The sequence below is a fragment of the Bacillus rossius genome, chromosome 15 (genome assembly GCF_032445375.1).
Source record: "Bacillus rossius redtenbacheri isolate Brsri chromosome 15, Brsri_v3, whole genome shotgun sequence".
Classification (NCBI taxonomy): domain Eukaryota; kingdom Metazoa; phylum Arthropoda; class Insecta; order Phasmatodea; family Bacillidae; genus Bacillus; species Bacillus rossius.
In genome coordinates, this window is record NC_086342.1 from 40,761,950 (window position 1) to 40,776,327 (window position 14,378).

The following is a 14,378-nucleotide window of genomic DNA, read 5'->3' on the forward strand; positions in this document are numbered from 1 at the left end:
TGCCATGTAGTAAGATGCATTACCGGGATCATCACTATCTGATTCATTACAGCTTTGCTCAGTGTCTGAATTTTCCTCTCGCTCGTGTATCTGATCTTCACTATCAGAATCAGATTGTTCTCCAAAGTCCTCATCTCCCGAAGTATCATCAAACAGCATACTATGGATTTTCTTGACGTCTTCAGGATTATCCAAGTTATAAATTATTTTTTTCCCAGCCATCCTGAAACACATATTGTAAAACAAACACATGAAGTCGCGTCACACCTACTAGGTGATTCTATTTTTTCAGTAGTTAATGTTAAATTCACAATCTTAGCTAATAAGTGTGTAATTGAATAGAATTAATAAGCAATTTGGTGAAGATAGCAATTGAAAATATCATAGTCGAAAAACTTACGTCAGTAGTCGCGCTGCACCTGCAGGGTGAAAATGGCTGCCACAGCCTTGAAGTAACTCCGTCAACAGTCATGCATGAACTAACCAGAGAAGAAACAAAAGTTAGGAAGCTAGACGATAGCAGCCCCCTCCCCGACACACGACCTCGTGCAGGGAACATAAACAAGATAAGAATGCACCTGTCAGGCGCGCGCGCCTAACGGAAGGTTAACGAGGTTCTACTGTACCTCAATAGGATGTGTTCCAAGGAAAACGTAAACAGGCCAAGTAAATTGTAAGCATTTAAGTTTTTAAAGTACTACATTTACATCAATATTTTTCCTCGAATCCCGAATCTTTTCCCTCGAATTTCGAATCTTTCGAATACTAGCGATTCGGTGGGATTCGAGGATTCGAGGATTCGACCGGCCCATCCCTACAAATTAGAAATATGTATGTTTTTGTTTTTATAATCACGTATTTTCACTTTTTTTTTGGTTGATATCTTAAAAGAGTTAATATTAAAAAGTCGCTCTAATGAGATTTAATTGTTTCTTGGTTAACAAAAACTATTAATTATCAAATATTGTTAATTGTTTATATTCTATTTATTATTATTTACGCGTATTCCAACCTAAACAAAAGAGGTTTTTGTGCTGAGATTCTGACCCTTTTTTTTGTCCCTCTTTTCACTAGCAGACGGGGATGACCATTTCAATTAAAAGTAGACCTATATAAATCTGACACAGGCTCAATATACTTTTAAAACTTATCAAAAAAATAAACTGCCATGGTTTAAAGTTGTCCGTCAGGACCCAAAACAAAAACTTCCCCTGTTCCGTACACTTGTCCTACCTCTAAAAGCTTTCAAGGCCACAAGAATGGTATTTTTTACTGTCTCTCTTATTCTCTCTCTCTCATTCCTCCAGGGCTGGCTGGCTGGCTGGCTGAGTTTTTCCATTACTCCCACCCCCTTCACCATTAGAATTTTTTTCTCTTCATATGCCCTTCTGACACGACAACCTCAGCACTTCCACCCCAGTTAACATGTCCTTTAACTAAAGAAATGTATTTTTTACTCAAGAATTCCTCCAATATGCATGTTTATTTTAATAATTTTTTTGTCTTTCAGTAAATACCTAAATTCAAATATAACATCTAAAATTAAACATTTTATTGTAAACAGTGATCATGTTTACAGCTATTGTTCCCATTTTTATTATCATAACTATTATTTTTAATTAATCTCTGTATTTATCTGATGATACATACATGTTATAACGGTTCGTTATATACAAAATAAACAGTTCAACGCCGATTGTAATTTTTGTTGTTTTTTTATTTTTTTCAAATAGAATGCACCGACGATTCCAAACACTTACAATAGTTCATTCACTCATTCCACACATATATCTGCCCGTCGAAAAACTGCTGGTAGCTCGCATGACGAGAAATTGCCGAAAATTAATAGCGTAGATGAAGCCCTTCAGTAATGTTTTACTGCAAGTACAAAAAAATGGGACGACCTCGAAGAGGACCGCACCCAGCGAAAACGAATTCCGCCCCGAGCCAACATGCCTACGAAGGTGGCCGCAATTTCTAATTAAGTTATATCCAAAACGAAAAAAAAGAAAATTAGGTTGATTTAAATATAGGCCTGGCTCCGACCACCAACGTGAAATGATCTCTTCGTAAATTACATAATTTAGCGAGAAGCCATCGAACGCGACCTACTCATCCAGCGTTCGACAGACGACTGGTGATCTCATGAACTCGTCTCCTCCACGCAGGGAGTAGACGTCACATGACCTCACCGACCAATCACACGCACTCTTCATTCACGCTTACTGATGCAAGCCAATCACAGAACAAGTTACAAACATGAAAAAATCTTTTACACACAGAACTCTGGGCTTCCCCTGATCAGTCTCTTTTCAATTTCACATCGAAATCGGGGATTTCCATTCTCGTTCTCTCTCCCACACCGTGAGACAGCAGTTATCACTCAGTTCCCATACAGGGGGGGAATTACCGTCTTTATCTCGGTTGGCGGGGAAGCACTGTTCCTTTCTCACTCCCACTTACAGGCCTCTCATGCCTCTCTTTCTAACCATCACACCAGCCCAGACACAGTCCCGTGATTTATAATTATATTACAACACGTTAATAAAATTTAAGAACAATAATTATAATACGAATTACTTTACAAAATTAAACTTATTGAGAAAAAACCTGAAAAAATAGGCCTAAACAGGTAAAAATCTAGTACAACGGCTCATTTGTGAATAATTACATAAAAATTACTAATGATTGAAAATGTCTAATAAAATACAAAATACCTTCTTAAAAACATAGCAAATGAAAATAACATATATTAGTATCCATAAATTCTGATTATACTGTCTCAGAACATACACACCACTCTAAAAACATTGACTTATTATTGTTTACATAGTTTAAAAGAAAAATTATTTAATTAGGAGGGCAGGGTTCTGCAACATTACAATGTATGTAAGTGAACTAGAGCAACCTGGTTAAACCACATCTCATTGCAGCTAGAGTCATTAATTTGGTTGTATTTTTTTGTTGTTGGGGTCTCAACTACTATTTCTTTGGTTGAGTATTCTGTTTTAATATTTTCATGCACAAAGCACAGTTTATTATATGGTTTCATTCCTCCAAGTTGTTATAAATTCAGCATTCAATCTGTTCTCTTAGCAGCCTTGTTCCGTGGTTGCCTCAACAAACTGAACGATAGAAGTATCTTTTAGAACAAAATAGCCATTGAATGAGCGAAGACGACGTTCGTGTATGTAAGGGTCTCCGAATCCTCGGAGCCCGGCACGAGGGACAAGAAGATTCGTACCTACCACACCACAGATAGATCTTTACTAGTGTTTAGGAATTATGGACATCTGATTTTACCTATGTCAGATTCAGGGAGTCTGTTCAAACCTGTTGATTCCTGCCGCATCGGTCTAGACCATATTGTAGTGCTTCAAGATGAAGACTAAACTGAGTATTTACTATGAGTCTGACGCTGGTGAGAGCGTTTCTGTGTATAGTATTTTGCAGCACCCGTAGAATTTGCTGAATTTTGGTTCCTGATGCAGAAGCTGGGAGTCATAGTCTTCAGCTGGCCTGCAGCTGTTCTTTCATTGGGAACTCATCCACAGGTCCTGGAGACAAGTATCTGCGAACCTACTCACTGAATTTCAGCTAGCCATCAATTTCTTGTGTTTCTGTCATAACTCTGACCACTAGAAACATCTACCATTAATTACATTGAAGGACAATATCTGCAAGAGGCTCTTAGTGTAGATACTGGGTTGTCTCTAACTTTGCGATCCATTATTTTCATTAATACATTGATGTATTGATGTTCAGACTGTGGAAATGTTTAAAAAAAAAATAATTGGATTATTTTATTGTCGTATTTGTGCAACAACCTAATAGTACTAAAGTACATGTTATTTTGTAAAACGACTTTATATTTACTTTTTGATAAAATTATGAGCAATTGTAAGTAAGAGTGAACTGAGTAGAATAATTATTTTGGTAACCTTTCATGTGTTCGTTATGGTGGGTATGAAGTAGATACACACTTGCACACAAATATGTGTTGAAGCTTAGTACTGTTCTTATTTTATCACACAAACGCCACTTGATATCTATTATAAGCTATAGTTGGTTACCTCTCAAGCCATTTGGTAAGAGTACATGCTGGTTAGACAGCTACGCGAAAAATGGAAAGATAAAATTCATTCGTTCGCAACTTGTGAAAATTATATCCCATTCCAGTACCACTATATACTACATGTGATATTAGGAATATTTCCGGGGAACATTTTTAAGTTGTCTTTTAGCCAGGCCAATCTGATTTGTAACTACCGTTTCTTCGAGGGGCGGGTGTAGTATTGAATTTTAATTTTGCCACTGAAGTCCCGCATGGCATAGGCACACCAGCTAGGGGGCAGAAACCTCTATTTGAGCTTTTGGCGGTGGGTGCCGAGAGCGTGTTGTTAATTTGCTATGGGAACAGAGATATTGTCCATCACCTTTTTCTACGATAAATCTCATGCATGTAGCCATTAGCTGCACATATGGAATAATGTTTTGGTAAATTTGCAGTTTGATTGATTTAATTTATTATTATTATTATTATTATTATTATTATTATTATTATTAAGCATTCTATAATAAAAATTAACCTCTGAGAAGACTTAAGAATCTAAGCATGCAATGGATAATTAGAAGGTAGATATTTTGGAAGGTACTTGAACCCTGATACAAATTTTAGTTATAAAAAATATTTAATTGTTTTTAGTCCGGTGTTATGTAGTGGTGGATGAGATGATTGTGGGAACAGTGGTTTGTTGAGTATTTAAGAGTGTTGTTGTTTGGCGTGCGCGGATGTGAGTGCCGGCGGGAACCTGTGCCTGCAGACGGCCTACATCCCGGAGAAGGAGCGCTACCACGTGACCAAGTCGCAGCTGCAGGCCATGATGGACACCATGATGGGCGGCCGGGCGGCCGAGGAGATCATCTTCGGCCCGGACAAGATCACGTCCGGGGCCTCCAGCGACCTCAAGGTACCGCCTCCGTCCCTTCTACACCAAACCCTTGTTTAAACAAGGAAACAAGCTTCTCCCAAAAATATAATGCTTTCTAGGGGTGTGCGAAGCTTCGAGTAATCGAAGTTGAATCGAAGATATTTTTTTCCTTCGACTTTGGCTTCGACAAAAATAAACTTCGAGTGGAAAAGTCGAAGATTTTTGCCAGAAATGTTTAGCCCACTATTTGGATCAATATGTATATATGTACTGCCAAAATATATTTGCGGCGGGTAATTTCCCGATTATGTATACAGCAAATTCTCTCTAGTACGTCCCTCTTGTTAACGTACAATCCAGTATAACGTATAAAGCCGCCGGTTTCTTGAAACGCCATGCAAATTAATAGGCATAATAAATATATAAGGTACGTTTTTCAAAGCCCTGGACGGTAATTTCTCGTTAATACGTATATTTTGCCGATATTAATACACAAAATATTAAACATTTTCTCATTTCATTCACAATTCTATAGCTTTGTTTAACGACAGGTCTTGTGGAAATTGTTTACAGACGTTTTCTTTATTTTGTTGAGTAAAATGGCAGTTGCAGTGCTGGTAACCGTGCAGATAGAAAATTCATTCGTATAAAAAAAATGTCCGTTTTTTGTGTGATTGGTGTAACAACATAACATTTATGCGGAATAATCAACAGTTATAAATAAAAAAACGCTTAACTTTTTCAATTAAGAAAAAAAAATTCAATTATAATATTTATCCTACAAAATGCGTATTTTCGCGTTTGAATTTGTAGCAATGGATATTGGCCGATGGTGGCCATATCTGGCTAGATACATAAAACGTGGATTATACAATGGCCAACGACTACTAACGCGTTTTTGTTACCGTTTGTTTTCTGTTACGATGACCTAACCTATAATTTGTTTGTAAACATCATTTCAGATTGACATCTTTCGCAATCGTACACAAATGTAATACGTATGCAACATTTATTTAACAGATCTAGTGGCACGTTTCCGACGCTAGTGAACATTTTGTGACGTTTCGTGAAGCATGTTTAATGGCGACGCGACATGACGACGTGGATAACCTGTTTATATTTTTAATATTAAGTGTTTTAGGGCAGCATATGTAGGTAGGCCTACCCGTAGAAGTTATGAGTACCCAAAAGCGTGTGGGTATCAGCATTGCAAAAAACTAGAGATTCTTACAGCTGTTGACAACTGCAAGAAAAAGTGTGATGTTGCAAAACGCTTTAATATTGCACCTACAACTCTGTCCACAATAGTAAAAGACAGAGCAAAAATTGAAGAAAATGCTGCAAACTGCACCAGAAGAGGAAAAGATATAGCAAATGTATCGATAGTGACCTTGACAAAAATCTTTTTGATTGGATTGTGCAAGCACGCTCTAATAACATACCCATCTTGGGCACAGCACTGCAAGAAAAAGCACGAATGGCGGCACTAAGGCTTGGAATTGACAATTTTCAAGCCTCAAATGGCTGGCTCACACGTTCCAAAGCCAGGTGGAACTTAACTTTACTAATGAAAACCAGATGAATGAATTTTACAAATTTTAAATAAATGAAAAGTACTTATTTTTCCTGTGGATTAAGACATTTAACAGTACTTATGTAGTATACATTTTTTGAAGATGTTTGGTACAATGGAATTTTCTTTAGTCTATATAATCATGATGAAACGTAATTATGTAACAATTTTTTAATATTAAAAATTATGTTATTTCAAATCCTTCGACTTTGATTTTCCTTCGACATTCCTTCGCACAATATAAGCTTCGCTTCGACTTCGCTTCGCATTTAAAAAGAGACCTTCGCACATGCCTAATGCTTTCTATGTATAATTTTTTTGTTTTTGTATTTTAAATCGAGAATTTTTGACCTATTAATTAGTGTTGTGTCTAATTGATCAAGGTTTTGCCAGATTAATCAGAGTTTTTGTTAATTGATTTTTTTTTAGTTACTGGTCTTTTTTTTGTCTGGTTATTCACTTGAGGCATGTTTCACATTATTCAGTATTCACTGTTCATTTAGAGCACCGTGTTTTATCGCATTATCGTCGCACATTTTATACTAAAATCAATTTTTAAAAGAAGGGTGGTTTTTATGCGAGAAAAAAAATTTTTTTTAGGTAAAGTTATTCGTAAAATCATAAGCCATTCACGGAAAGTACGTTTATTTAAAAAGTGGTGTATACAAGAGCACACCAAACAATTTAAATTAATAAGTCATGCAACAAAAACTTTTCTTCAACTTCAAATAAAAAAACAAAATCTGTGACTCGAATGCGAGCCTGAATAACGCATAACTAGAGTCCCGTAAAAGTGGTTTTATTTTTCCCTAAATTTCGTTATGAAAAAATCAAATTTTGGTTTTATTTCGTTGTTTTGGTTTTTAATGTTTAACTTTAGAGAATGGTTTTATGAACTACATATTCAAACGACACCACAAATTTTAAAAGAATGTATTAACTATACATATGGAATTTTACTAATAAACATAAAAAAGTAAGATTCCTGTACAAATAAACTACACATATTTGAGCATTTCACTTTACATGACACCTAGATTCAAAAAAAAAATTTAATAGGCTGGTTTACAACTGAAGGTCATTGCTTAATATTAAGCATATGTCTTTGTAATTGTTAATTAATAAATACAGTTTCTAATGTCCCAATTGGAAAGCAATAATTTCAATGTAAAATAACAATGTTTAGTTGAAAGACACCATTGTATAGACTTCAGCATTTTCTGGTTTGAGATTTCTTCTTCTGTTGCTAACTATGCAAGCATATGTAGAAAAAGACCTCTCTGAATCAACATTCGTTGGAGGCAACCATAGTAATTTTAAAGCAAATATTGCAAATTCAGGATATTCTGCTTTAAGTGAACAAAGAATTTGACACAGATCAACAGTCTGTGTGTGTGTGTCTCGTAACTGTTCTGAAACTACTCGTTTCAGGACTGTCAAACCTTCAATAATACTTGGTTGTTGCAAATGTGGTTCTTTGAAAGCTGGCAATTTGCACATTAAATTTACTATGTCTTTTTCGTTCATGGATAGAACTGTGAGGTGCCTTGGATTTAATAGTTCACTGCATGCTTTGAAAATAATTCTGGCAGGATCCGTGGACATCATGGTTTTGAGCTTAGTTTCGCTTTGTTGAGCAGCTGTTTTCAATTTAGCTGTTACTTCAGCCTGTTTTACAGTTTGAAGAACTGAAAGTTTTTGCTTTAAAGCAGGTGAGAATATTCCTTCTTGAGCAACTCCAGCTTGGTGCAGATATCCTCCAATTTGAGATGGAGAAGATGGGATGTTGGTAAAGAGTTACCTTCCAATAATTATACTAAGGCAACCAATTTTGGGCAATTTTCACTGACGAAACAAGCTTGTATTCTGACTTCTTGATGTTGATCTTTAGACATGTCATTCATGAAATTCACCCCTGCATTGTTACAGTCAGAAACTTCATTCATAAATTCAACTATGTCATCTAGCAGGGTGTCCAGCAATCGGGAAATTCCGGGAAGTACTGGAAATGTACTTGTTTGTGTAAATGCTCGGGATTGTGTGGGAATGTACGGAATATTTACGTGGAAAACGGGAAACTGGTGTATGGCAATGCACGATCGCTTATGCCCATGGGCTACTGTGCATAGACGCTATATAGGGAAAAAAAAAACAATGCAGCAGTGCTATGATCACTTCTTTCCCGTGACTGTTCTATTGCTGCAGTGCAGCGCGAGCAAGAAGTATACAGCGCACGAGTGCCAGCCCCTATACAAATGTTATAGAATAGAGAGACAAAAGTAGTGCCAGCCAGACAATTTGGCTAGCGCGAAAAATAAAATACATTTCGTGCATGCGCAAAAGCGGTGTAATTCCAAACAAGCCAATCTAATCAGAAAATGGCGCTTGTGCTGGAAGGAGCTAACATGGGTAAAACATTGAGATGTTCTGTTAAGTGCTGTTGGCTGCCCTGCATAGGCATTGTTCTTGACTCTGTGAAATGAACTTTCACTCGTTCGCCATATTTGTTTTGTTTGAATACTACATTTCTAAACTGTGAAAAGTGATGTTTGCAGTAGGCATTTTGCGTTAAATTAAATGTTGTCCGTGAATTTGTTTACCGTTTGTATCTTATACTGTCAAATACGTACAGTTTTGTTGAAGGCCTAGTGAATTATTGTGATGATACTTAAAAGAGGTTATGGAGAGGCCATGGCATGAAATGTTGGCGTAAATTCTTTCAGTTGTAGTGTCAGTTTATAATATATGTGACCTGTGTGTGCATAGACGTCTAAAAATAACTGTGCTGCAAAACTCTGCGAGGAGTAACAAGTACGTGAAAATAATAATTTTGCACTTTTTGTAAGATGGGTCGCGCAGGAAGGGGAAAGACTAAGTTCAAACACAGATGGACTGAAGAATTCAGCTGGGTTTCGCCATGTCCTACAGATATATACCTTGCACGCTGTACATTCTGTCGTGTCGTTTTTAAAGTCGATAGTATGGGCAGGCAAGCTGTAGTAAGCCATAGTAAAGGCATGGAACATAAGAGGGCATTGAATGACAAATTGAAAACTGTGTCAATTCGTTCATTTTCAACTCTAGCTAATAAGTCACAAAGTGAGGAAATGTGTTCCAGTGCTTCCACTCCTCAAACGTCTCACTCTACAAAGAATATTTGCATCCAAGATTTAAATGCATTAGATGTAAACTCAGATGTGCAGCAACAGGTGAGTAGTGTTAGTATGAAAGATTTTCTAGCAAAGGACAGCTGTACAAAAGCGGAAATTCTGTGGTGTTTGCAAACAGTAGTATCGCATGCTTCACTGAGAAGTGCAGCAAAAAGTGTGAGTTTGTTTACACTTATGTTCCCAGATAGCGAAATTGCTAAGGGTATGCAATTGCAGAAGTCGAAAACTTCTTATGCAATAGTGTATGGGCTTGGATATTATTTCCATGAAGAATTAATGCATGACGTAAAAAATGTTAATTTTTTTGTGGTGGGTTTTGACGAGTCTCTGAATAAAGTAGCCCAGAAACAACAGATGGATGTATCTCTTCGCTATTGGGACACTTCCAAGAATCATGTCACCACTAGATATTTGAATTCAGTGTTTTTAGAACACATTGCAGCATCTGACTTGTTGAATGGCTTGAAGGCTGCCTTGGAAGGTTTAGATCTAAATTGTATCTTGCAGTTGTCAATGGATGGCCCCAACGTAAATTTAAAGTTGCAAAGGGACATGGCTAAAGAATTAAGACCAGGCAGAGAAGATCCTAAAATTCTTGATATGGGTTCATGTGGCCTTCATGTTATGCACAACAGTATCAAAGCTGGCATCAAAGGAACTGCTTGGAATATAATTGAATTTCTGCGTGCTCTATACTATCTTTTTAAAGATGTTCCAGCTCGCCGTGCAGATTTTGTAGAGGTTTGTGGCGAAAGAAATTTTCCATTGAAATTCTGTGGCATTAGGTGGCTGGAAAATGGCTAATGTAGCAGCTAGAGCAATTTCAATTTTACCTGGAATTCGCAAGTTTGTCACATGTGTTGCAGGAAGTAAGAAAGAACCAAAGTGTCATAGCTTCCAAATAATTGCTGCTTCAGTAAAAGACAAGTTGCTTCTAGCCAAGCTAACACTTTTCCAGTCTCTGGCCACAGAAATGGAACCATTTTTGAGGGACTTTCAAACAGATGCCCCAGTAGCACCTTTCCTCTACGAGGCAATTGTTTGTTTGATGAAAAACATATGTTCAAGTTTGTGAAGAGGGACATTATTGAAAGTTGTCAGCTCAAGGATATAGATGTAATGAAAAAAGAAAATCTTATTAGATGTGAAGAAGTAGATTTAGGATATGCTACACGACAGGCTCTTAGGAAATGTGATGGAGCCAACCAGAAAGAGCTCTTACTTTTTCGCAAAGATTGCAGAACTTGCTTTCAGCTTCTTGTGGCAAAAATTATGTTTCGGTCGCCACTTAAATTTCCACTCACAAAATCTTTGCAGTGTTTGAATCCTGCTGTTATAGCTGCTGGAAATGGTGACTGCTATCTTTCTTCAGCTTTGGAAATTTTAACTGAAGGCAATTTGATAGCAGGAATTAATGCAGCAGATGATATTGCCAGAGAATTGTAATGATGTACTCATCAAAACAGAGATGAAATCTTACAATAAGTCAGATACCCGTTTAGATTCTTTCTGGATGATGCTTCTTAGAGGTTCAAAGTGGGAAAAATTGAAATCTTTTGTGCAGCAACTGTTAATACTTTCACATGGAAACTCACACCTTGAAAGAGGTTTCTCGGTGAATACTGAATGCCTCATTGAAAATATGAATGAGGAATCACTCATCGCCCAGCGTTGCGTTTTTGATGCTGTTTCTGTAGCTGGTGGTGTAGAGAGAGTAGAAGTCACAAAAGCAATGATAAACTCTTACAGGCAAGCCCATATGAGGTACAAACAAGCTCTTGAAAGAAAACGGAAAGAAGAAAATTCAAAGATTGAGCGTCAAAAAAAAAAGTGAAGGTGGCAAGAGAAATTCAAGAATTGGAATCAAAGAGAAGAAAGTTAGTAACCGACACTCAGGTGGAAATACAAAAAATTGAAGAGCAAATAAATAAGCTACAAAAGTAATTTTAGTCTTTAAAAATATTATTTAATCAAGTGTGTGTATTTTTAAAATATTGTTTTCTTGTCTGCATATTTAATATTAAACTTTGGACAGAACTGCTGTATCATCAGTTTTATACAGACAATTCTGAAGGAAAAAGAGTAGGCCTATCTTGTCGAATTTTGCATTAGTCAACTTGGTGAGGTAAGGAATTTCATGAATTCTTAATTTTTGTGTTGTATATTATTTAGTGCAACATTTGTGATTTAAGGTACTTCCTTGTGTGCAAAGTTGTAATAAAATATAGTAACTGAATGCTTTAATTTACTAAACAGGCTGATTGTCAATAATAGTAATCTACCACTTAATATATTTTGCAGTAATTTTGAAGTTTAGAGGTTCGCTTGAAAAATGTATTTTCTTTATTACTTACAATTATTGGTGTTATTCAATGTAGAATTAAATATAGATTAGGATTATGAAATCATGAGATTGTATTTTAGTTCTTTATATTTTAATATCAATGTTTTAAGATTAGAAAAATTACAGTGTACATGGCCATGTTTACATCTGAGGAAAAATGTTTATGAAATTGCTGTGTTTCAATGTGAAATTAAATGTACTTTACGATAAGTATATATATAATGGTACATAGTAGGAAGTTTTTTTAACTGCGGACATACTTGCACTATTATGTTCAGAAGTATGTCATTGAGTACATTTTGACTTACTGAAAACAGATAATAAAACATAATTATGTCATTGAGTACATTTTGACTTACTGAAAACAGATAATAAAACATAATTAAGATACATAATTGCTTCTACATATTCTTAAACTGTATTTTATTTAACATACTAACAACCTAAACTTTAGTAGTAGGCCTAGGCTACACTTCTTTTCTGAAAGCACTTGAGTTAGGTGTACATGGTCATATTTTTTTATTGGTCAACAATTAATTTGTTTTAGTAAGTAGATATTTATTACCTGAAATATTTATTAAAGCTTAAGTGCCATTATTTAAGATTAGTAATTTTTTCTAACCATAAGATTTTTGGCAATTAAAAATTTTTTAAGACAATGCATTTACAAGACGTATTTTTATTTAACTTATAAAGTTTAGAAGGATAGGCAAGCCTGTACTTGAATACTTTAGGGAATGTGGGAAATGTACTGGAAATGTACTGGAATTTGAAACCAGATATTTGCTGGACACCCTGTCTAGATATTGATCAATGTAAACAACTGCCTTGAACCACGAGTTCCAACGTGTCGGTACTGGCATTGGAAATTGCTTGACTTCCTTACGATCTTCATGCTTCTCCCTAAGGAACGACAGATAAGCATGTTTCCTTTTTCTTGTGTTCAAAAAAGCACTTTTGACATTCTCGACAAAACTGTTTAACTCACTAAGAGTACGTTGCCAAGTACTGCCTACCAGAATAATTTTATGCGCCCAGCACTGAATATGTATCAAATGTTCACCAATAACTCCAACAAGGGTATTTACTAGGCCTGTGCGGGATCCCGAAATTCGGGAAAAATTTCGGGAACATAGAGGCTTTTATCCCGTCGGGAGGGAAAATAAATTTCCCGAAATTTTCGGGAATTTTAAGTTTATCTTTACTAGATGTAACATAACCTCAAATCAATCAGCTAATAAACCTAATATAGTAGAACCTCAATGATACGTTCCAGTTTCATACATTTTCCCGTGTCATACGCCAATTAATCTTGGTCCCGCCGAAAGTACTTTTACAAATGGTTTACTTTCCCGGAACACACACTTATAAAATCATTAATTTCCCGTTTCATACGTTTTTACGAAGCGGAAAAGCCCTAAAATTCACAAATGGTTTTTTATATTCCTCCTTATAAACTACACTTTAATGCTTTTATTTTGAAAAACGTTCATTGTTTAGGCCTGTATTACACTATCATATTCATATGACATAGATCTATTATCAAATTTATTTGATGAAAAATATGACTGTGTAATGTACAATCTTTGATAATAGTTGAAATATGATCATATGTCTATGATAATATGTTCTAGGAGCGAGAACCTTTGATAATATTTTAAGGTAAACATGGCAGGTGAAAAGTTCCATTGGACCATAGCGGCGACCAAAATGCTAATTGCACAATACGAATCGCACGAAATGTTGTACAATGCAAAACATAACGACTATAAAAATAGAAGCATGCGTGTAGCTATATGTAAGTCTATCGCTGAGGACATAAATCAAGGTTGTACAGTGGAAGACGTGAGGAAAAAAATTAATGGATTGAGATGCCAGTATGCAGCTGAAAAGGCAAAGGTAAGAATAATAGTTTGTATCATTTGTAAATGATTTTCTTTAACTTGCTAATACTGGGGAAAACCTTGCAATGCAAAATAAACTAACCTCTTTCGAGACAAAAACTTGAAATTTGAAATGTATTTGTATTCTCGATGACAATGCTTGTTAGTTTTGGTTTCAAACAATTTCCGGTAAAAGTTCTGTATCACGTATCCAAGTAGACATATCTCTTGATATTATTTACATATTTTCAATGTACCTATACTGACATAATAAACAATCCAAAATCATTTTTAAGTATTTTTACTGTAACTATATTATCCTAACAAACCGTTCCTAATGGTTTTTTTAACACGTTTTTGGTATGTACAAGATCTATTTATGGGCTGTATCAAACCAGCAAGCATCATGTACCGCAGGATAAAAATTTACAGGAATATACCATCAGGATCGAGGGATATATTTGGGTACACGATAAG

The 14,378-nt window shown here is 35.7% G+C and overlaps 1 protein-coding gene across 2 annotated transcripts in view; it reads left to right on the forward strand.

Annotated features, from left to right (window-relative positions):
• LOC134539423 (ATP-dependent zinc metalloprotease YME1L) overlaps positions 1–14,378 on the forward strand; it is a 72,531-nt gene that overhangs the window by 44,534 nt on the left and 13,619 nt on the right. For both annotated transcript variants that reach the window (XM_063381450.1, XM_063381449.1), the window contains exon 12: positions 4,824–4,970. In XM_063381450.1, coding sequence (XP_063237520.1) covers positions 4,824–4,970 — 147 coding nt within the window. The remainder of the gene's footprint in view (positions 1–4,823; positions 4,971–14,378) is intronic.